The sequence below is a fragment of the Notolepis coatsorum genome, assembly GCF_963971535.1.
Source record: "Notolepis coatsorum genome assembly, chromosome: 1".
Lineage (NCBI taxonomy): Eukaryota > Metazoa > Chordata > Actinopteri > Aulopiformes > Paralepididae > Notolepis > Notolepis coatsorum.
The window spans coordinates 244,716,027-244,739,841 of record NC_140165.1 but is presented as its reverse complement, the minus strand read 5'-3'; the positions used below and the strand labels follow the sequence as shown (position 1 = coordinate 244,739,841).

Below are 23,815 nucleotides of genomic sequence, written 5' to 3'. Positions count from 1 at the left end.
AACAACCACTGCGTGAGAAGTGAGAATCAACTGTGATTGCATTGTGTGCGTGCGTGTGTAGTAGTAGTAGTTTATTGTCACGTGAGATGCTTGGTTCATACACACATACAGCTCATTATAGTAATATTCCACAATTATTACAGTTGATAGTAATAATGGCACACATAAATTTCACACAGACATGCGCATTTGATACATGCAGGACTAAGTCTTGAGACAAGGTATGTGTATCACCGCTGCCATTTCCACGGCACGTATGTATGTGGTCTTTCTCCATGGAGAACAGAAAGGATTAGAAACACAGGCTCTACAGCAGCTACAATGCTAACTTCACACCTCCGCGTCTCATTACAGAACGAGAGGCGAGTGGTTAATGTATTATGTATAGGTGTGAGTGTGACTGTCTTCTCGCCTCTGCTGTCGACCTAAATCACACACACACAAAGCATGTGTGTTGCACTACATCATGATCACACACACAAAGCATGCGTGTTGCACTTCATCACACACACAAAGCATGCGTGTTTCACTACATCACACACACGAAGCATGCGTGTTGCACTACATCACACACACACAAAGCATGCGTGTTGCACTACATCACACACACAAAGCATGCGTGTTGCACTACATCACACACACACAAAGCATGCGTGTTGCACTACATCACACACACAAAGCATGCGTGTTGCACTACATCACACACACACAAAGCATGCATGTTGCACTAAATCTCGCACACAAAGCATGTGTGTTGCTGCACTACACCACACACTGTTACGACCCCTTCCACTCTGTCTGCCTATTGTCCGGTCATTACTTTTGATTGACTGATTGTCTCGACAGGTACTGGAGGTAGACAGGTACTGGAGGTGGGCGTGGCTGGGGCGCTAATCAGAAAAACGGGAACCACCTGGGCCCGGTGTTCCCGTGCTTCCTTTTAAAAACAGTGGGGCTCAGTTGCTGGGCGTTTTCTTCTCGTTTCGTTTGCTGCCTGACTTCTGTTTGCATCCTACAACATCACACACCTACACACTTCACCAGGCGTGCACGCACACATTACACTAGTGCTGTCACACACCACTGTTGGAACATACGGGATCACTAAAGAACTTAAACTAACAGTGGTGTGTGAAGTCAGTGGCATCAGTAGCGTGAGTGAGTGCATGCATGGTGAAGTGTGTAGGTGCGATGTCGTAGGATGCAAACAGAAGTCAATTAACAAATGATTTATTTAAATAACTTGGAACATAAGGAGACCACTAAAGAACTTAAACTAAGTTATTTAAATACATCATTTGGTAATTGACTTCTGTTGCACTACATCACACACACACAAAGCATGTGTGTTGCACTACATCACACAAAGGGTATGTGTTGCACTACATCACACACACACACACACACACACAAATCATGCGTGTTGCACATCACACACAAAGGGTATGTGTTACACTACATCACACACAAATCATGCGTGTTGCACATCACACACAAAGGGCATGTGTGTTGCACTACATCACACACACACACACACACACAAAGCATGCGTGTTGCACTACATCACACACACACAAAGCATGTGTGTTGCACTACATCACACACACACAAAGCATGTGTGTTGCACTACATCACACACACACAAAGCATGCGTGTTGCACTACATCACACACACACACACACAGAGCATGCATGTAAATAAATCGCAAATTACTTTTTTTCTTAGTCTGGTTTGTTCATAAAAACATTTTAATAAGAGAAATTGAGATCAATAAAGAGTTTTTTTTTCCCAATGGTCAACTGTTCTGGAATGTACTTGAAAGTACTGCGTTTTACTTTTACCTCGAAATGGCTTGAGTTTACAAAAGGTCCTTTGCGCTATATATATATATATTATTCCTAAAATTGCTGCACTTTGTTAAAAATGGCATTGATCTGTTGGTCTGTGTAGTAGCTAATACAGGATTTTGCTGCTTAAACGTATGTATAATGTGTATATTCATTGATTCACTCGTATACCAAAATTCATTTGAATTGAAAAATGTTGCTTTTCACATCAAATATTGATATGAGATTAAAATGTGATTAATTTCAATTAATTAACTATAAAGTCTCAAATTAATTTGATAAAAAAAAATTATCGAGTCCCACCACTAGTTGCACTACATCACACACACAAAGGGTATGTGTTGTAGCGGTCAGAGTCCCTCAGCGGGGCTGCTGGCCTCCTGCGCCGCTACCCTCTGTGCGCCACTTTGACGTTTGGAGCGGAGGTCTGGCTGGAGACGATGACACTCCCCCCGTGGGACCGAGCACACGGTGGCTCTCAGCGGGAGGTCTGGCTGGAGACGATGACACTCCCCCCGTGGGACCGAGCACACGGTGGCTCTCAGCGGGAGGTCTGGCTCGAGACGATGACACTCCCCCCGTGGGACCGAGCACACGGTGGCTCTCAGCGGTGAGACACTCCCCCCGTGGGACCGAGCACACGGTGGCTCTCAGCGGTGAGACACTCCCCCCGTGGGACCGAGCCACTTTGACGTTTGGAGCGGAGGTCTGGCTGGAGACGATGACACTCCCCCCGTGGGACCGAGCACACGGTGGCTCTCAGCGGGAGGTCTGGCTCGAGACGATGACACTCCCCCCGTGGGACCGAGCACACGGTGGCTCTCAGCGGTGAGACACTCCCCCCGTGGGACCGAGCACACGGTGGCTCTCAGCGGTGAGACACTCCCCCCGTGGGACCGAGCACACGGTGGCTCTCGGAGGTGAGACACTCCCCCCGTGGGACCGAGCACACGGTGGCTCTCAGCGGTGAGACACTCCCCCCGTGGGACCGAGCACACAGTGGCTCTCAGCGGTGAGACACTCCCCCCGTGGGACCGAGCACACGGTGGCTCTCGGAGGTGAGACACTCCCCCCGTGGGACCGAGCACACGGTGGCTCTCAGCGGTGAGACACTCCCCCCGTGGGACCGAGCACACGGTGGCTCTCAGCGGTGAGACACTCCCCCCGTGGGACCGAGCACACGGTGGCTCTCGGAGGTGAGACACTCCCCCCGTGGGACCGAGCACACGGTGGCTCTCAGCGGTGAGACACTCCCCCCGTGGGACCGAGCACACGGTGGCTCTCGGAGGTGAGACACTCCCCCCGTGGGACCGAGCACACGGTGGCTCTCGGAGGTGAGACACTCCCCCCGTGGGACCGAGCACACGGTGGCTCTCAGCGGTGAGACACTCCCCCCGTGGGACAGAGCACACGGTGGCTCTCAGCGGTGAGACACTCCCCCCGTGGGACCGAGCACACGGTGGCTCTCGGAGGTGAGACACGCGGCACACAGCGCTCGGTAACGGCAGCGCTCCGCTTAAAAATAGTGGATGTCTCAGCAGATGGTCACCGGTTGCATCACAGCGGTGTGTGAGAGTCGGTACAGTACGTACATTAGCACCGAGAGATGACTCAAGAGTGGACGCGTGTGGACGTCTGTGTATGCAGTTGATATCGGTCGGTATTTTTCCATCCTGAGTTTTATGTTAATATGGTTTGAGAGTGTGAGCTGCTGAATTATTAAAAACATTGCTAGTTGCGTGTGTGTGCATTTGTCAACTGTCATGTTGAGTGTGTGTGTGTGTGTGCGTGCGTGCGTGTGTGTGTGTGTGTGTGTGCGTGTGTGATTGATCCGTTTGCAATGTTGTTAATCAATCAGACAGTGTTAGGCGGGTGCCCGGCATGTGGGCATTAAGTTCATTTGAGTGCGAGCTGACATCGCTAGGTAGGTGTACGTGTGTGTACGTGTGTGTGTGTACGTGTGTGCAAGGAGCGCACGTGTACAGTATCTCATGCAAAACATGGTGTGTGTTTACACAATCAATAAAGCCAACTGTATGTTGAGCCCACAGCACTGTGGCTTCCTCTGGTGAAGCCCCTCCCACTGCCAACCGTCTCAACAACCAACCGACCACTGGCAGCAGGCCATGGAGAACTGACGAGAACACGACAGCTACAGTACACCGGTGTCAATAACCCTGTGTACTGTACCTACGGCTGCAGCCGGGACAACGAGGCCTGGCTTAACGTCCTGACTATCAACTCTCCCTGAAATAGTTGACCCATTACCTGTTGAAACAGGTGAGCCCACATGAACGAAGGGTCACGCAGCTGCAGCACTCTTCCAAAGTACAGTCAGAGGAGTGGAGTCGCAGCGGAGGACGGCTCATATCGTTGCGCTCGCGGACTGAGCGGTACAGGGTGTCCTTTGTCCCCACAGCCATCAGACTGTCCAACACCATATGACCCCTCCGTCTGTCTCTCTCTCTCTGTCTCTCTCATGACCTGGGCTGCAGGCTGCCCGCCGTCCCCATTAGACAACGTGCAATTTAATTTTTATACTGTAATTTTATATAGCAATTTATTTTTACTTAACACACTGTGCAATAGTGCTCACCGTTTATTTTTTTATCCATTGGAACTTTTTAAAATTCAGTGCTGACCTTCATTGTTTGTGTGTTTGTTTGTTGTATTGGTTGTCCTTTTTATCGTTTTTTATTGTCTGTCAACTGAGCTACCGGATACCTGAATTGGATACCTTGGGGATGAATAAAGTATCTATCTATCTATCTAACCCGGCTCAGTACGGATATACATCAGTATTCAGGTTTCTTGGGAGGACTTCAACTCATCAACATAGAATTACTGCTTAGGCTGTATGTCTAATGTGCTGCATAAACTAGTCATTGAGCACTAATACAGGGGGAGTTGAATTGGCTGAATTGCACAGTGCAATACTCCAATTCAGCCATTGGCAATTCAGCCGTTGGGTGGGGGGCGCTGTTGAGCGGGCCTGTGACCGGACCTGAAAGCGCACCTGGCTCTGCGGCTCTGCAGCTGCATGCTATTCGCGAATCCAGCATGAGCCAGCTCCCGCTGCAGCCGTCGTTATCAGAAGAACACTACACACATATCATAATGTTTACAGCAAACTGTAGTTGATCACCAGGTATGTTTTATTAACGTAGAATAATTCATATATATATATGCGCGCACTGACAGTCGGCTAATTGACATTTCCTGTGAAAAAAATAAAAATCCTCTCGTCCCGTTTGCATCCCAAAAAAGATTTCTGTTCGTCCCAAATCAATATTTGATCGTCCCCGGGACGACGGGACATCGTTAGTCTCGAGCCCTGAGAGAGACAACTACATCTCAACACCAAGCTTCCATAAGACTAGAGAGACAACTACATCTCAACACCAAGCTTCCATAAGACTAGAGAGACAACTACATCTCAACACCAAGCTTCCATAAGACTAGAGAGACAACTACATCTCAACACCAAGCTTCCATAAGAAAGACTAGAGAGACAACATCATCAACACCAAGCTTCCATAAGACTAGAGACAACATCATCAACACCCAGCTTCCATAAGAAAGACTAGAGAGACAACTACATCTCAACACCAAGCTTCCATAAGAAAGACTAGAGAGAGACAACATCAACACCAAGCTTCCATAAGACTAGAGAGACAACATCAACACCAAGCTTCCATAAGAAAGACAGGCTCAGCCAGACAACCAGAGGGGAAGGATGAACACCACAACACAACACACCAGACAACACACAGGCCAAAAATGCAGAGGGAAAAAAGCATGCAGAGGCTAGAGGCCCAGAGAGAGAGAGAGAGAGAGAGAGAGAGAGAGAGAGAGAGAGAGAGAAGGAGACAGAGAGAGAGAGACAGAGAGAGATGGGCTATGAGGGGGATGAGCACAGGCAAACACCAGCGACCAGCCCCAGTCTTGTTCCAAAGCCAGTCTCCATTTCCCTCTCACAGTGCCATCTCTGAGGCCCTGGCACCTCTGTGCCAAACGCGACAGCTGCAGTGGGCCAAGCTGGCCCAGTACAAAGAGGCCCAGGGAGGAATAGCAGGCGGCCAATGGGGGGAGAGATGGGAGAGGAGCAGGCCCATGTCTCAGCAGAGAGACACACACAATAGAGCCAACACACAAAGAGTCGTGAGTAGAGGAGGCTATCCAAAACACACTGCTACTGTACAGTGATGGACCAGGTATAACTACCGTAATTCCTCTAATAGTAACCCCGGCTTGTATTTGTTTCAACTGTAGCGGGTACCAGGCTTGTATTAGGAGGAGGCCTGTATAAGAGGGAGGCCTATATTTCAAATTTTCAAATGGATCATAATGAATAAATCAACATTTTGTGTCAGTTTGAACCCAGTAAAATGTACTGGGTTCATTTATTGAAACCAAGTACTGTATGAAATAGTAAACAGTGCAATTACAGGTGGTCACTGGTCATGTCAACGTTTTCAAAGTGAAATCAAGTAACTAGCTCAGTATGCAGCTCAGTATATTAGTAACCCGGCTTGTATTAGGAGGCTGGCTTATAATTGCTTAGCTCAAGAGCGCACCCGGCCATTAATAGAGACCCGGCTTGTATTTGAGACCCGGTTACTATTAGAGGAATTACGGTATATTAAGCCCTGCAACGCAGTAGTGGAACATATGTCATCATGATGAGGCTACAGTAGCACAAATCTACCAAGCTTCCATGAGATATAGCAAAAAGCTACCAAGCTTCCATGAGATATAGCAAAAAGATACCAAGCTTCCATGAGATATAGTAAAAAGATACCAAGCTTCCATGAGATAATAGTAAAAAGATACCAAGCTTCCATGAGATAATAGCATAAAGATACCAAGCTTCCATGAGATAATAGCATAAAGATACCAAGCTTCCATGAGATATTGTAAAAAGATACCAAGCTTCCATGAGATAATAGTAAAAAGATACCAAGCTTCCATGAGATAATAGCATAAAGATACCAAGCTTCCATGAGATAATAGCATAAAGATACCAAGCTTCCATGAGATAATAGCATAAAGATACCAAGCTTCCATGAGATATAGTAAAAAGCTACCAAGCGTCCATGAGATAATAGCATAAAGATACCAAGCTTCCATGAGATATAGTAAAAAGCTACCAAGCGTCCATGAGATATAGTAAAAAGATACTGAGGTAACATGCCTATAACAAGAATCAAGAAGTAGATTTTCATTCCACTTTTATTTTTTTAATAGTGACCGACATACCTAATAAAAATAAGGTTTTTGAAAATGTTCATATGAATGAGGCCACTTTCCTACATGTCTTCTTTACTCTGCCCTGCATTAGCTTGATCATGAAGCCGTCTGCCTCCAAAACAGGTGACAGAGGGACGAGGAGAGAAGAGGAGGGCTGGGAGGGTGGAGGGATGAGGGGAGGAGAGGAGAGGAGGGCTGGGAGGGTGGAGGGATGAGGGGAGGGAGGAGGGCTGGGAGGGTGGAGGGATGAGGGGAGGAGAGGAGGGCTGGGAGGGTGGAGGGATGAGGGGAGGAGAGGAGGGCTGGGAGGGTGGAGGGATGAGGGGAGGAGAGGAGGGCTGGGAGGGTGGAGGGATGAGGGGAGGAGAGGAGGGCTGGGAGGGTGGAGGGATGAGGGGAGGAGAAGAGAGGAGGGCTGGAAGGGTGGAGGGATGAGGGGAGGAGAGGAGGGCTGGGAGGGTGGAGGGATGAGGGGAGGAGAAGATAGGAGGGCTGGAAGGGTGGAGGGATGAGGGGAGGAGAGGAGGGCTGGGAAGGTGGAGGGATGAGGAGAGGAGGGCTGGGAGGGTGGAGATGAGAGGAGGGCTGGAAGGGTGGAGGGATGAGGGGAGGAGAGGAGGGCTGGGAGGGTGGAGGGATGAGGAGAGGAGGGCTGGGAGGGTGGAGGGATGAGAGGAGGGCTAGAAGGTTGGAGGGATGAGGGGAGGATAGGAGGGCTGGGAAGGTGGAGGGATGAGGGGAGGAGAGGAGGGCTGGGAGGGTGGAGGGCTGAGGGGAGGATAGGAGGGCTGGGAGGGTGGAGGGATGAGGAGAGGAGGGCTGGGAGGGTGGAGGGATGAGGAGAGGAGGGCTGGGAGGGTGGAGGGATGAGAGGAGAGGAGGGCTGGGAAGGTGGAGGGATGAGGAGAGGAGGGCTGGGAAGGTGGAGGGATGAGGAGAGGAGGGCTGGGAGGGTGGAGGGATGAGAGGAGAGGAGGGCTGGGAGGGTGGAGGGATGAGGGGAGGATAGGAGGGCTGGGAAGGTGGAGGGATGAGGAGAGGAGGGCTGGGAGGGTGGAGGGATGAGAGGAGGGCTAGAAGGTTGGAGGGGTGAGGGGGGAGGGTGGAGGGATGAGGGGAGTGGAGGGCTGGAAGGGTGGAGGGATGAGGGGAGGAGAGGAGGGCTGGGAGGGTGGAGGGATGAGGAGAGGAGGGCTGGGAGGGTGGAGGGATGAGAGGAGAGGAGGGCTGGGAGGGTGGAGGGATGAGAGGAGAGGAGGGCTGGAAGGGTGGAGGACCGGATGGGGCGAGCTGCCGGGTCTCTGGGAGTGTTACGTAAACACAGGAAGTGGTCCACTGTGCGGGTGGTGATTGATCATCAGTTCAAGAGCTCTCTCTCTCTTCCTGCCTCTCTCTCACTTTCCTCTGCCCCTTTATCTGTCTCGCCCATCTCTAAGGGGCTTTTTATAGCCACGCGTTGTCCCAGTCATGGTACAGTATAGCAAAACTACTCAACCAATGTCTCCATTTCATATATCTGCAGAAAATTACTTTTTGTCATGAGACAAATAGAAATTCAAAAGCAAGTATAGCTTTGCTCTAAGAGAACATTTATGGCAAAAAGATGCATTGAAGCCAATTTGAATAATAATAATACATTTGTAATATAAAACAGCAGGTCCAATGAGAAATACGAGAAGATAAGTTTAGAGAACTATTTCCTGAAATATTCTACAAAGAATTCCAAGAACAAAGTAATGAGCGCTCACGTCGAGGAGAAAAAGGTTTTTGCTAAATGTATCTGCTGTTATTGGTAGAATATACTACATACCAATACTAATGAGTAAAAGGCAAACATATTTGTGAATAATACATGCTCCTCCGACACTTGTGACCCTACAGTGTAGTGCTACAGTAACAACAGATCCCAGGTCTGCACCCAGAGGACAGAGGGGAGCTGGGCTGAGCTGAGGCCAGCTGTTCCACAGACCCCAGAGGGTGATACTGACAGGGTGTGTCTTTGGAACGAGCGTTGAGCACGTAATCTACAATGGTGAGCTTCCAAGAGAAGTAGTTGTTCAAAATCAGTAATTCTACTTTTACTTAAAAGAACACACCAACATTTGGGGAAATTAGCTTATTGTCTTCTCCAGAGAGAGACAAGAAGATAGATACCAGTCTCCTCTCTGTGCGTTCAGTAGAAAGCTATCTGTCTGCACATTAGCCTAGCTTAGCACAATGAATGGAAGCGGACATGGCCAGTTAGCCTAGGCATTGTCCAACTAACACCTCTCCCGAAGGCTAACTGGCCATGTCCGCTTCCATTCATTGTGCTAAGCTAGGCTAACATGCAGCCAGATAGCCTTCTACGCACAGAGAGGAAACTGGTATCTATCTTCTTGTCTCTCTTTGGAGAAGACGGTAAGCCATTTCCCAAAATGTTGGCGTGTTATTTTAAGCATATTTTGTTTTAAATACTGTAATTAGTTACATTTTAAATAGCATATTTTACAAAGTACGAATTGTGTAGGCTTTTACCTAGGCCTTTGCACCAGTCGTAAAAGTGCAGCGAGTCGAGGCGGTCAATTGGCAGCGAGGAGAACAAGCTGGTGCCAAATCAGTATAAGGAGATGAAGACGGACGGCGGCCAGGAAGCCAATCAGCAGAGATAAATCCTACTGACTTCCCATCAACTCAGATGAAGCTGAATACGGAGTCTAAGAAATGACATGATTCCCTGTGGCCACATCATAGAGAATCAAGGGACCACTTCAGCTTACTCAAATATATGAGCTAACATCAGCTAAAAATATATGAGCTAACATTAGCTAGAGATATATGAGCTAACATTAGCTAGAAAGTAGAAATATATGAGCTAACATTATCTAGAATTTAAATCTATGTGCTAACATTAGCTAAAGATATATATGAGCTAACATTAGCTAAAAATATATGAGCTAACATTAACTAAAAATATATGAGCTAACATTAGCTAGAAATATATGAGCTAACATTAGCTTAAAAAGCTACCATCCATCTCAGTGATGGTTAGCATTAGCCTGGTCGTCTCGCTAGCTCACTGCACTATAATAATAATCATTTTCCAGATAGTGAGCTTGTAACATTATTGAATAACAGGGCATTTGATTATTTTACCCCTCAGATCAAATAATATCAAGTTCATAGTCAAATGGAGAAGTGGAATGTAGCCTGGTCTATGTTAGGGTGAGCATATTTAGATTTCCAAAAAAGAGGACATGCTGGCCCCAGCCTCGAGATACATAATGATACTCAAAGTTTACTCAAATATGCCTTATTGTTATACTATATTTAAAGTATGCCTCCTCTGTATGGATAGAAAATTATTATTTATATTATTTTATATAACAATAATATCTCTATAACCAAAGACACACCAAACCAAAGTTACTCAACAATCAACATGCTTTATTTATTATGCCTAAAGGTATCTCTCTGACAAATCTCAATGGCACAAGAATAACTTAAAAATCAACCTGTAACAAAATAATAGCTCTCTTTTCAAGTCTTATATTTTCATGACGAGGCGTGAAAAGAGGACGGTTTTGTCACCCTAGTCCAGGGGTCAGCAACCTTTTTGACATGGAGTGCCTGTTTGAAATATAGTTGTAACTAGTGTGCCTCAACAATATTCCATGCATCGTAATTCTTTTTTCTCATAATCAGGTCTTTTTAATGAAAGTTTTTACATTATTACATCATTATTGTTATTGTTATTATTAACAATATTATTATGATGGTTGCATCAACCCTAAATCTGAGTTGGGGGGGGGGGAATGCAATGCAGACAAACAGCTGCATACAGTGCGACCATTTCACTCACATTTGCCCATTCATTTTTGGACACATCACACACCATCGGTGTGTGTACTGTACGTGTGCTGTCATAGCTCCACCTACAGGCCTAATGGAGAACACCAGGAGAACACCAGGATGTGAATGGAGGGTGAATGTGAGGTATATCGTGTAAATAAGTTTTGATTGATCGCAAGACTACACTGTAAAAAAAAAATTATTAGTTACCAGAACTTAAAAATATTGAGTTCAGTTACTGTGCATTAAGGTTTTCAGTTTTCAATCCATAATAAGTTAACAGAAAAATAAGTACACAACCACATTATTTCAACCTAATAAAACTATGTTTATTGTCATTGTTTTAAGAACACAAGTTGACTTGGTAATACTCACATTTTGAGTAAAAAAATGGCTTTTAACATGTGCAATGTTCAATGAAATTGAAAAATAAATAATACAATTTGTTGATTAATCCCACTGGTCACAATGGTGACCGTAATAATGTTTTTGTTATAAGGCTCTGCAAATGTTACTGAATGATGTAGCAATGTATTTCCAGCTAAATTGAAATAATAAACAAATAAAGGGTCTCAATTAAATATGTGGAAGTAAAAAGAACCTGTGGGAGGATTTCAACAAGATAAATGCGACAACAGTGCAAAATAGTTCACTATAATATTTCAAAGCAAAAAAGAAATATTAAAAAAAAAAATTAAATAATATTTTTTATTTTTTTTTATTTTTTATTTTAATTTTTTTAGTGCTGCCCCCTGTGCCTATGCAAATGCCCCCGCGTGCCTATGCAGGCACGCGTGCCTAGGGTTGCCTACCCCTGCCCTAGTCTATGTTAGAATGTCCAATATAGGTTATAAAAGGCACTCATGTGCAAATACCAACGGTGCTTCATGGAGTGTAAACAACAACAGACGTTCATAAGGCCGTAGCGGACAGACACGCAGCTCTCTCCGTGGCACGGCATGGAGCGCACCTGCCTCCTTTCCACGTGGCCTCCGGGCCACCTCCTCATTCCGTTCTCAACAAGCACTTTTACTTTTACTAACACACTCGCTATTAACTCAACTACGTCTGCAGTCTTTATGTGGGATATTACTGGGGAGTTCACTTTCCCTGCAGCGACCAGACTCACAACAGACGCACCACAGACGCCCGCCCAGGCCTCCAGCGTCTCCAGCTTCAAGCAGCCGCATGCTCGCAGGAGCCTTCGGTTTGTCGTCAATAACCGTAGCCTGTAATCTACGGCTCAGCGTTTTCTCAGAATCTCCCAACTATTGGGACTCTGCCTGCCTATAGGGGTTCATCATAATCACCACTCTGTGAATGTTGACATTTTCTGTGCAATTCATCAAAATGAAAATTTTTATGGGATGTCGTCGGGCACAGAAGCTTCCATTAACGCCTCCCTATGCAGTCGTGTTCAATTTAGCTTCGCTTTGTTCGTGCACATTATTTTGTAAAGGTGTACTTAATTAAACGTAACCAAATTTGAACTTTATATATATCCTAAGCAGTCACTTTTACTCTGAGTAAATTTTTTCAATGCGTTACTTTCTACTTCCAAGTAAATTTTTACACCACAAAATGTAATCAAAGTACTTTTACTTGGATACGTTTGTGCTTTTTCCACCTCTGTAAGCTTCATATCAACAACGTTAAAATGTGAGACGGTAACATTCAGAGCATGACAACGCTCTGGAGAACCTCAAGTGTAACTTCACGGTGTCATGGAAACAAGAGTCTCAACAGGTACCCATGGCGATAAGAAGTACATCCATGCGGGTCCCTACCCTACAGTCTGTGAGGCCACTGGGTCGATGACAGTGATGGATGGGACAAGGCGGACTGAACAACGTGTGCCGGGCCGCTATTGGCTGTTATCCAGTCACATGCTGGTCACGTGAGCACTGTGTTACGTAACGTACTACTGTACTGGGAGGCTGAGCTGCCCCAGCTCCACTACTGTACTGGGAGGCTGAGCTGCCCAGCTCCACTACTGTACTGGGAGGCTGTGCTGCCCAGCTCCACTACTGTACTGGGAGGCTGTGCTGCCCAGCTACACTACTGTACTGGGAGACTGTGCTGCCCAGCTCCACTACTGTACTGGGAGGCTGAGCTGCCCAGCTCCACTACTGTACTGGGAGGCTGTGCTGCCCAGCTCCACTACTGTACTGGGAGGCTGAGCTGCCCAGCTCCACTACTGTACTGGGAGGCTGAGCTGCCCAGCTCCACTACTGTACTGGGAGACTGTGCTGCCCAGCTCCACTACTGTACTGGGAGGCTGTGCTGCCAAGCTCCACTACTGTACTGGGAGGCTGTGCTGCCCAGCTCCACTACTGTACTGGGAGGCTGTGCTGCCCAGCTCCACTACTGTACTGGGAGGCTGTGCTGCCCCAGCTCCACTACTGTACTGGGAGGCTGTGCTGCCCAGCTCCACTACTGTACTGGGAGACTGTGCTGCCCAGCTACACTACTGTACTGGGAGGCTGTGCTGCCCAGCTCCACTACTGTACTGGGAGACTGTGCTGCCCAGCTACACTACTGTACTGGGAGGCTGTGCTGCCCAGCTACACTACTGTACTGGGAGACTGTGCTGCCCAGCTACACTACTGTACTGGGAGGCTGAGCTGCCCAGCTCCACTACTGTACTGGGAGGCTGTGCTGCCCAGCTCCACTACTGTACTGGGAGGCTGAGCTGCCCAGCTCCACTACTGTACTGGGAGGCTGTGCTGCCCAGCTCCACTACTGTACTGGGAGACTGTGCTGCCCAGCTACACTACTGTACTGGGAGGCTGTGCTGCCCAGCTACACTACTGTACTGGGAGGCTGTGCTGCCCAGCTACACTACTGTACTGGGAGGCTGTGCTGCCCAGCTACACTACTGTACTGGGAGACTGTGCTGCCCAGCTCCACTACTGTACTGGGAGGCTGAGCTGCCCAGCTCCACTACTGTACTGGGAGGCTGAGCTGCCCAGCTCCACTACTGTACTGGGAGGCTGAGCTGCCCAGCTCCACTACTGTACTGGGAGACTGTGCTGCCCAGCTCCACTACTGTACTGGGAGACTGTGCTGCCCAGCTCCACTACTGTACTGGGAGGCTGTGCTGCCCAGCTCCACTACTGTACTGGGAGGCTGAGCTGCCCAGCTCCACTACTGTACTGGGAGGCTGTGCTGCCCAGCTCCACTACTGTACTGGGAGACTGTGCTGCCCAGCTACACTACTGTACTGGGAGGCTGTGCTGCCCAGCTCCACTACTGTACTGGGAGGCTGTGCTGCCCAGCTACACTACTGTACTGGGAGGCTGTGCTGCCCAGCTACACTACCAGTGCTCCGAGCTAATGGTTCACACGCCATGTCTGCAGAGCGGGGCAACATCTGGAATTAATTTCTCTCTGCAAATAGTGAAGTTAAAGGTTCACACGGCAACTACTGTTGTGCTTCCTGCTCACGGAATCAGTGACTTGTGGGGAATGATACATGTCAATATTCTATATTGTTCAATATTATTTTATTTATTATTATTTCTTCTCTCTCTTTTAGGTAGTGAGAGAGTTTTATTCTAAATGCTTCCTTCTCCAACTCATCCTTGTTTGTTTTTCTATGGATGAAGACGGACATGAAGACCTTAAACATTGTTTTATTTTTTGTATTGTATATTTTGTATAGTGTTTGGTCTTTATTCTTTTTTACTGTATGAAGCACAATCTCAGGAGGCTCATACAGAACCAAGCATTTCACTGTAATGTACATGTACCTTATAATGTGACAAATAAAACAAAACTTGAAACTTGGGACTTGTTTGTTCATATTTACATTTTGTCTTTACTGTGACTTGTATGTTTGTTGTGTTCGACATGAATAAAGATCAATCAATCTTCTGGATTGGATCTAGATATAATTCTCTTTTGCAGGGTTGCAATAAACGGTGGATTGGTAGTCTGATGCTGAATCATCCAGCCGTATCAAGGCAGGCTAACTCAGTAGCACACGACCTCAGCAGCGCTGGCCGTCAGGGAGGAAAAACTCCAACTGCACCATTGATCCTCTTGGCCCACTTTGAGGATTTGTGGATATGGGTTCCAGGCTCTAGATGCACCCGTTCCGCTGAAAGATAGTCCCATAAATAAAAGAGCAAACGAAAAGGCAAGCTCCTGCCTGTTTGACACTGAGCCCCAGCGCGTATTAAACACCAGTCACTAACCGTTAGCAGGGCTGTACACTCAGGGCTGTACGCTAAGCTTTTTCACTAGGGGCACACTTGCCCCTAAATGAGAAATTTAGGGGCAAAGAATATTTTTTAGGGGCAAATTTTTAAATAACTATTTTACCATTATAGTAGGGCTGGGCGATATGGCCTCTAAATGATATTGCGATATTTTTTGGCCATATCACGATACACAATATATATCGCAATATTTTGACATTTCCTAAAGCACTTAAAAATGCTTGATTTAACCCTTTGATGCATACAGTCACGCCAATATGATGATTATAATAAGTCCCTGCAACATATGTTTGCATTATTAAACCATGAAGATGCTTTAAAAAATTATTTAATGAAAATGTACTAAGAGTAGTCTACTGACACACTAATAAAAAAAATTATTTACATCTAAGACTATTTATATAAAAACTCTTGGGTGCCCTTTTTTTGCACAGTACTGTGTTTTCTATCCACTTTAGCCAAACACACACACACACACATATATATATATATATATATATATATATATATATATATATATATACTACTGTGAGAAAATAATAATTACACACAAAGGGATAATGGCTTATAGCAGACTTAATGATTTTAGAATATTTCAGATAATGAAATTAAATGTTTATCATCAACTATCCAGTTAGTATTTATACTGTCTGTAACGTTTGGCTACTTTAAATCATTGAATGTAGAGAGAGAGCGAGAGAGAGAGAGGGGGCGAGAACGCACAAGAGAGCCAGCCCCCCCCCCCCCCCCCGGGTTTTGTTCTAGGTTCGCGTTTTGATCGTCTAAGCTGCCGTAGGTGATGACGTCACACTCGAATGTAAACAGGAAGAGTCTAACACGGAGATGGAAAGTCACAGTGGATGATATACAGAAACGAATAACTAATAAATATGAAGTTATGTTTAAACTTCTGTTGTCAAGCGTTGTCACTTGTCAATATAACCCACCCCCTTTCCTCACTTTTCCACCGTCCCTGCTTCACTCGGGACCACCAGCTAACGTTAGCTATAGCTCCGCCGTCCCTGCTTCACTCGGGACCACCAGCTAACGTTAGCCCATTGCTCGTGTCAATTAAATTGCATGTTATTAAATGTCCGCGCTGGTCTGTCTAATGAAATTACAACCGCAACATTATGTCGCCTGTACAGCCCTGGTTGTAGGCTAATGTTAGTGTAGTGAAATGCGAATGAAGGGGTGAAATCACTATTCGCAAGCTTGCGAGTAGATATAATTTTTCATTCGCACCGGCCAAATTAGGGGGCAATTTGCGACGATCTCGTCGCAGCGTACAGGCCTGACACTGCGACGAGATCATCGCAAATTGCGCCCTAATTTGGTCCATGCGAGTTTAAAATAATATCTGGGGGCAAGCTTGCGAGTACTGATTTCAACCCTTCATTCGCATTTCACTCCTAAATTAATCCATACAAATTGGATACAAAAGGCATGTAGATTTATAATATTTTAACTTAAAACTAGGCTACTTTTGCGTATACAGTCATTATATTCCAAATAAAATAAGTCCCGAGTCGAGACTCCGTGCTGCTCCCAACGAATCCCAATAGTATGCAACTGCAGAGCCGCAGAGTAGGGGCGCTTTCAGGTCCGGTCACAGGCCCGCTCAACAGCGCCCCCCACCCAACGGCTGAATTGCCAATGGCTGAATTGGAGTATTGCACTGTGCAGGCACAGAGGCCCCGCTCTGCGGCTCTGCAGCTACATGCTTCTCGCAAAATCCAGCTTCCAGCTCCCGCTGCCCAGCCGTCGTTATCAGAACACTACACACATATCATAATGTTCACAGCAAACTGTAGTTGATCACCAGGTATGTTTTATTAACGTAGAATAATTCATATAAGAAAAACGATAGGGAAATCTCTTCCCTTTCTCCACTGGTTAAAAATGCCAGGAACTGAAATTGAAACTTGCTGTGCGCCGCAGTGATATGTGTTTATTATGAAATGACAATTGCGTGTTGACACGCCCACTGCGCGAAGCCTCCAAATAACTTTTTCCAGTTTGCACATATCTATTATCTATGACTAATTCTATCTATTTTAGGGGCAAATGCAGTGAAATAGTCGCGCTGTGGTTACATGACGTCATTGCTATTTTAGAGCTGCTCTACCGGTTACAAGGTATAGTCAAAAGTGGATAGAAAACACAGTACTGTGTAAAAGTCTTAGGCACCCAAGAGTTTTTATATAAATTGTCTTAGATGTAAATACTTTTTTTTATTAGTGTGTCAGTAGACTACTCTTAGTACATTTTCATTAAATTATTTTTTAAAGCATCTTCATGGTTTAATAATGCAAACATGTTGCAGGGACTTATTATAATCATCATATTGGCGTGACTGTATGCATCAAAGGGTTAAATCAAGCATTTTTAAGTGCTTTAGAGGAAATGTCAAAATATTGCGATATCATTTAGAGGCCATATCGCCCAGCCCTACTATAATGGTAAAATAGTTATTTAAAAATGTGCCCCTAAAAAATATTCTTTGCCCCTAAATTTCTCATTTAGGGGCAAGTGTGCCCCTAGTGAAAAAGCTTAGCGTACAGCCCCTCCTGCCTGTTTGACACTGAGCCCCAGCGTGTAGTAAACACCAGTCACTAACCACTCCTGCCTGTTTGACACTGAGCCCCAGCATGTAGTGAATACCAGGCAGTCACTAACCACTCCTGCCTGTTTGACACTGAGCCCCAGCGCGTAGTAAACACCAGTCACTAACCACTCCTGCCTGTTTGACACTGAGCCCCAGCGCGTAGTAAACACCAGTCACTAACCACTCCTGCCTGTTTGACACTAAGCCCCAGCATGTAGTATTAGTAAACACCAGTCACTAACCACTCCTGCCTGTTTGACACTGAGCCCCAGCATGTAGTATTAGTAAACACCAGTCACTAACCACTCCTGCCTGTTTGACACTAAGCCCCAGTGTGTAGTAAACACCAGTCACTAACCACTCCTGCCTGTTTGACACTAAGCCCCAGCATGTAGTATTAGTAAACACCAGTCACTAACCACTCCTGCCTGTTTGACACTGAGCCCCAGCATGTAGTAAACACCAGTCACTAACCACTCCTGCCTGTTTGACACTGAGCCCCAGCGTGTAGTAAACACCAGTCACTAACCACTCCTGCCTGTTTGACACTGAGCCCCAGCATGTAGTAAACACCAGTCACTCACTATCCACTCCTCCAGAGCTCTAATCTAGGATCTCTGACCAGATCCACCAGATCGCCGGGAACCACTTCAACCCCGATATGGCCGGAAAAGTGATTCCGCATTTACTTAAGCTTATCTCATTTTCTGTGCGGGAAAAGATAAAAACCCTTACCTGGACATCGTAAAGAGCCACGATGTTTTCATGTTGGAGTTCCTGGTTATAAAAGAGAAGACAACAATGCATTAGGGCCCACTCCATTAACCATGGCCGACATAATGACTTTCATTGACATTTCCAACAAGCAGATCCCAAGGCCGCCCGTTCGGTCAAAGGCGCTGACTTAAGCAAAAAGTCCACATCTGATCGTTCCTTAAGCCCGTTCCGGACACGAGCGAGGGCCAACTGACCCATCTCGAAACCCCACCCTCTTTTCTCCATCCTCCAATCACGACAGCGATTGGAGGATCAAGAGAAGAGGGCGGGGTTTCGAGATAGGCCCATTAACACTATCAGTGCCACTTGTTAACATGGTAAAGCATGGTTGAATGCCACCACCCACTTCAATGATAGCGCTGTGAACGCATAATCTCCGTCTTAAATTATGTGTCTAATCTGCCCGTCGTTTATCAATGACTTGTTTGCAGTCAACATTGTCGAGACGGATTTTTTATTTATTTATTTTTTATAAAATCGGTTCATTTCAGTTTTATAGCATTTTGAAAAGCCCTCGTTTTTCAGGAAAATATATAGATTCCGTAGATTCCGGAAAATATATAGATTCCGCCCTTTACTGGAATATTCTGGCATACACAAAAAACATTGTAATTTTTCGGCCTATTTATGAATCGTTTTCAAATAAACGCTAGATTATCGATAGTATATGTGTACTTATGCACGCTATAGAAGCGATCTGAAAAATATATTCTCTCATTTCCTGATCAGCGAGCACACACACAGGGCACACGCCGATATATACTAAGGTCAAAATAGATCCGATTACCCCAAGACTGGTAAAATAAATTGCTTACCTCAGATCAGATGTTATCCAAAAAGATTATTCCAATTCCTGATCGCCATTCCAAATATCGATCGCGTTTATTGATTCAGCGTTGGGTACTGTAAATTATGTATTCCACGCGTTTTTTCCAGCTCGGCGAATCACTTGGGTCTCTTCAGATGCCTCGCCGGAGAAGTAACATGAGGAGGCTGGACCCCCCCCCCCCCCCCCATCAGTCTAATCCAATGGGAGACGATAGGGGGCGGTATTTTCCCAATTGAGCTCAGAGAGAGTCTGCAACACTAGCGTGAGGCTCGATTGATGAAATATGAATTCAAATCGCTAATAAATAAAAAATACGACAAACAAACGCTATATAGCGTTGGTGGCACTCAACTGGCGGCATGAACTAACGACAAAACGCGTCCCTGGCACTCAAAGTGTTAAGTGACGACTTCGCTGCGGTGCTCACCTTGAGGATTTTGATCTCTTTGCCGAGGAGGATCTGGGACTTGGACAGATTCTTCTTGTTAATACTCTTGATGGCCACCTCCCAATCTGTCTTCTGCAGAGCAGGGGGGGGGGCAGAGAAAGAAGGAAACAATTAGTTAAAATCCCATTAGATAGCTACTTAATGCCATGCCCAGTGTGTGTGTGTGTGTGTGTGTATGCGTGTGCGTGTGCGTGTGCGTGTGAGACCAGGCCAGCTGGCCTTACGTGCTTTGTCAGCATTATTGTGTGAGAGATTGCAGAGGGGGCAGAGGACATCTTATAGCCAACCCATCAACAAAGGTCAGTTGGGTTTGCAGTAGACGAGCCTATCCCTCCCTATCTTCTCACTGAGTGACGCGCTGAATGACGGGACGCGACCGCGAGAGGCAGCCTACTTACACTAATAGCTGAGTGACGGGGCCAGACCTATTTTCTTCCTTCTACACCAGCTGAGATAATATTTCAGAAGCGTCTTTATGAGCTCCTGGTGCAGTAAACAGATGTTTCAAACTCCCATGAACCGCAGCGCTCTCAGTGCACCTGTTGCAGACGCGTGACACCTGACTCTGAAATAATCACCTGTACAGTGTTATATTTATATTACTGTTGCACTTTAATGTTAGAACCTGCACTCTAATAATCACCTGTACAGTGTTATATTACTGTTGCACTTTAATGCTATACCTCCTGTACACAGTGTATATATTACTGTTGCACTTTAATGTTAGAACCTGCACTCTGGTTGGATCCCAACTTATTTTCATCGTACTGTACTTGCTGTATAATGACAATAAATTATAATCGAATCTGATCTAAATGCCTTGAGAGAGAGAGAGAGACACTACGCTTGGGTACCCTGACAATTGAAACACATAGCCTACAATTATATGCAAAAATGGCGGCTGGGTGGCGCAGCGGACATTGCGCTTGTCACCAACGCAAGAGACACCGGGTTCAAATCCGGCTGTCGGCGTTGCCTCCGGCCTGGGCCGGCCGTCATACTGGCTCAATTGGCAGAGTCAGCGGACCCGTGGAAGTCGATGGGTGGTAATCTGGACGTTGTGGACAGCGACTCCTACGGGTCGGTTGTGGGATGCCTGCACAGCAGAGACAGGAAATAGCGGGGGTAGTGTGAGCCCACACGTTACACCTCGCCAATGAGAGTGCGCGCTGGCAGGTGAAAAGATGTGACAGGCTGCCTCCTCGTGTACCAGAGGGGACACGTGATGCAAGGCTTCTATCCTCCCTACGACCAACCTGTGGGGGGCATATGCGAGCAACGTTCAAGACAGGGGAGAATTGGAAACAGCGAAATTGGGATGGGAGAAAAATAGAAAAAATAAGGAGAAAAAGTAGATACAAAAAAATTTATATGCAAAAATATTGCAACAGTGCTGTCAAATTGGTTGTTTTTCCTGAGTGCTGCTGATCAAATTTGTACTTCAAACCAATCTGATAAACACAGAAAAGCAACTAATTTTACCTCACTGTCCCAATACTAACTGTAGGCGCTGGTAAATGGTGCATTTATATAGCGCTTTTATCCAAAGAATTATATTTGTTCCTCACATTTGACCCATTCACTCACACACCGACGACAGAGGCGACCGTGCAAGGTGCCAACCTGCTCATCGAGAGCAATTAGGGGTTAAGTCAAGTGTCTTTGCTCAAGGACACTTCGACAAACTGCCCGGGAGGAGCGGGAATCGAACTGGGAACCTTCCGATTACCAGACGACCGCTCTACCTCCTGAGCCACTGTGTGTGTGTGTGTGATGCATAGCAGTGCATTGAGACAGTGAGCCTGGGAAAGGAGCCCTGTGAATAAATGGGTTCAGAATAAATCTAGGTTAATAGGAGATGTCCTTGTACTCCTGCATCGTTCCACCTCTGGCCTGACATAGCATGCAGCACGCCACTAAACTGTGTGTGTGTGTGTGTGTGTGTGTGTGCGTACGTGTGCTGTGGGCTGGGCTGTATCTCCAATTCGCTGACAGCATGCTCAGCCAAGCGTGGCAGAGGCTGTGCAGCAAACAGGATCCCAATACAAGAATGGGACCCGTCAGCCTATCATGTGAATATACCAACGCTTGAGAGGGTGCTGGTGGTGGTGCTGGTGTTGCTGGTGGTGGTTCTGGTGCTGGTGGTGGCAGTGCACTAATGACTTGGTGACGACGAGACCACCCGTGACACATAATGGACACTTGAGCGCAGAGCAAGCACACTCTCCCTCTGCCAGATCGAGCTCCGGTGAGGAGGGAGAGGAGTGCTTCTTCACAGCGTCACCACGTGACCTCACCATGAATCATACAACAGAGCGGTGGTGGTGGTGTGAGGTTAACATCGGCAAACGCCGGCGTCGGCCTACTTGCTACGGCTGCTCGTTTGGTACGGTTTAGCCAGAAAAGGTACATCGTTCGTCCGAGGAATACAGATGTATTAATAATATTTGTTCTCCTTGGATGATGTACCAAATGTATTACCATCATTGCAGAGTCTGTATTGTACTACTACTAAATTAGCCAATTCAGGAGTTGACTTGATTCATTTGACCTTTTCTGAGCAACAGTCTAGAGTCAGACTCTAGAGTCTTATTACAACTGATGAGATCAAATTCCTAAGCCAAAGACATTCTAAAGAAACAGCCAAAGATTAGGCTCAATTAACCTCCTGATATCGGTTTAAAGTAGGCAATAGGTCCATGTATTGGCCCCACCTCTAAATGAACCCATGGGCTTAATTAGGCTAAGACTAGGTCTTTAGGGTTTGGAAAGCTGACGTTCAGTAAGTGTTGTTGACGGGTGGAGTTTTGGGTTAAAAGATGTGAGAAGCCGCCACAGAAAACATCATCTTTCTCACCTCCCACTCCCAGCCACTCCCCTACATGAGACACCGGCACTGTGAGACCTCCCAGCCACTCCCCGACCCCTACATGACACTCCCCGACCCCTACATGACACTCCCCGACCCCTGCATGAGACACTCCCCGACCCCTACATGACACTCCCCGACCCCTACATGACACTCCCCGACCCCTGCATGAGACACTCCCCGACCCGCGACCCCTACATGAGACACTATCCGACCCCTGCATGAGACACTCCCCGACCCCTACATGAGACACTCCCCGACCCCTGCATGACACTCCCCGACCCCTACATGAGACACTCCCCGACCCCTACATGAGACACTCCCCGACCCCTACATGAGACACTCCCCGACCCCTACATGAGACACTCCCCGACCCTGCATGAGACACTCCCCGACCCCTGCATGAGACACTCCCCGACCCCTGCATGAGACACTCCCCGGCCCCTACATGAGACACTCCCCGACCCGCGACCCCTACATGAGACACTCCCCGACCCCTGCATGAGACACTCCCCGGCCCCTACATGAGACACTCCCCGGCCCCTACATGAGACACCGGCACCTGAGACCTCCCAGGTTGCCCTTGACACAGCAGTGTGGCAAAGTCTCAGGGTTAAGCTCACAGGTACCAGTGACTCTGTGGCGGAAATACTCCTATAAATAGACTAGGTGGCGTGCCGATGCAAAGGGGTATAAAAATAACCTCATCACATGCTGTGTCAAAGGGTTATAAATACCCTAATCACATGCTGGGTCCATTTTAATAGGGTCGGTGGTACGTCAGTGGAAGGATAGTACACTCTGCCTGCAGTGATCGCGCGAGATGGCAATGTCCTATGCCCAGGAACTTTGACTTTGAACCTCTGAGCTAGTAGCAACTAGCAAGACAAACTGTTTGTTTGTGAAATGAAGAAGAGAGACCAACAAGAGAGAGAGGCAAAAGCCCCACACAATTGCTTTCACTAGTAAAAGGCTGAGTAGAAGAGTAGAAGGCTGGTCTAATGCATTCAGTACCATCTGCTTCACACTACAGTGGCAATGGGTTACTATGATGTCATCATCTTCTGCATCACACACACACACACACAGAGACCACAAACCCTTATGTTCCACTGTGCCTCATCAACTGATC

The 23,815-nt window shown here is 46.7% G+C and overlaps 1 protein-coding gene across 2 annotated transcripts in view; it reads right to left on the bottom strand.

The window, feature by feature from the left end:
* Positions 1 to 23,815, bottom strand: part of ulk2 (unc-51 like autophagy activating kinase 2) — a 103,657-nt gene that overhangs the window by 77,952 nt on the left and 1,890 nt on the right. For both annotated transcript variants that reach the window (XM_084327560.1, XM_084327561.1), the window contains exons 2-3: positions 19,794 to 19,886; positions 18,496 to 18,537 (exon numbers count right to left, since the gene is read on the bottom strand). In XM_084327560.1, coding sequence (XP_084183686.1) covers positions 18,496 to 18,537; positions 19,794 to 19,886 — 135 coding nt within the window. The remainder of the gene's footprint in view (positions 1 to 18,495; positions 18,538 to 19,793; positions 19,887 to 23,815) is intronic.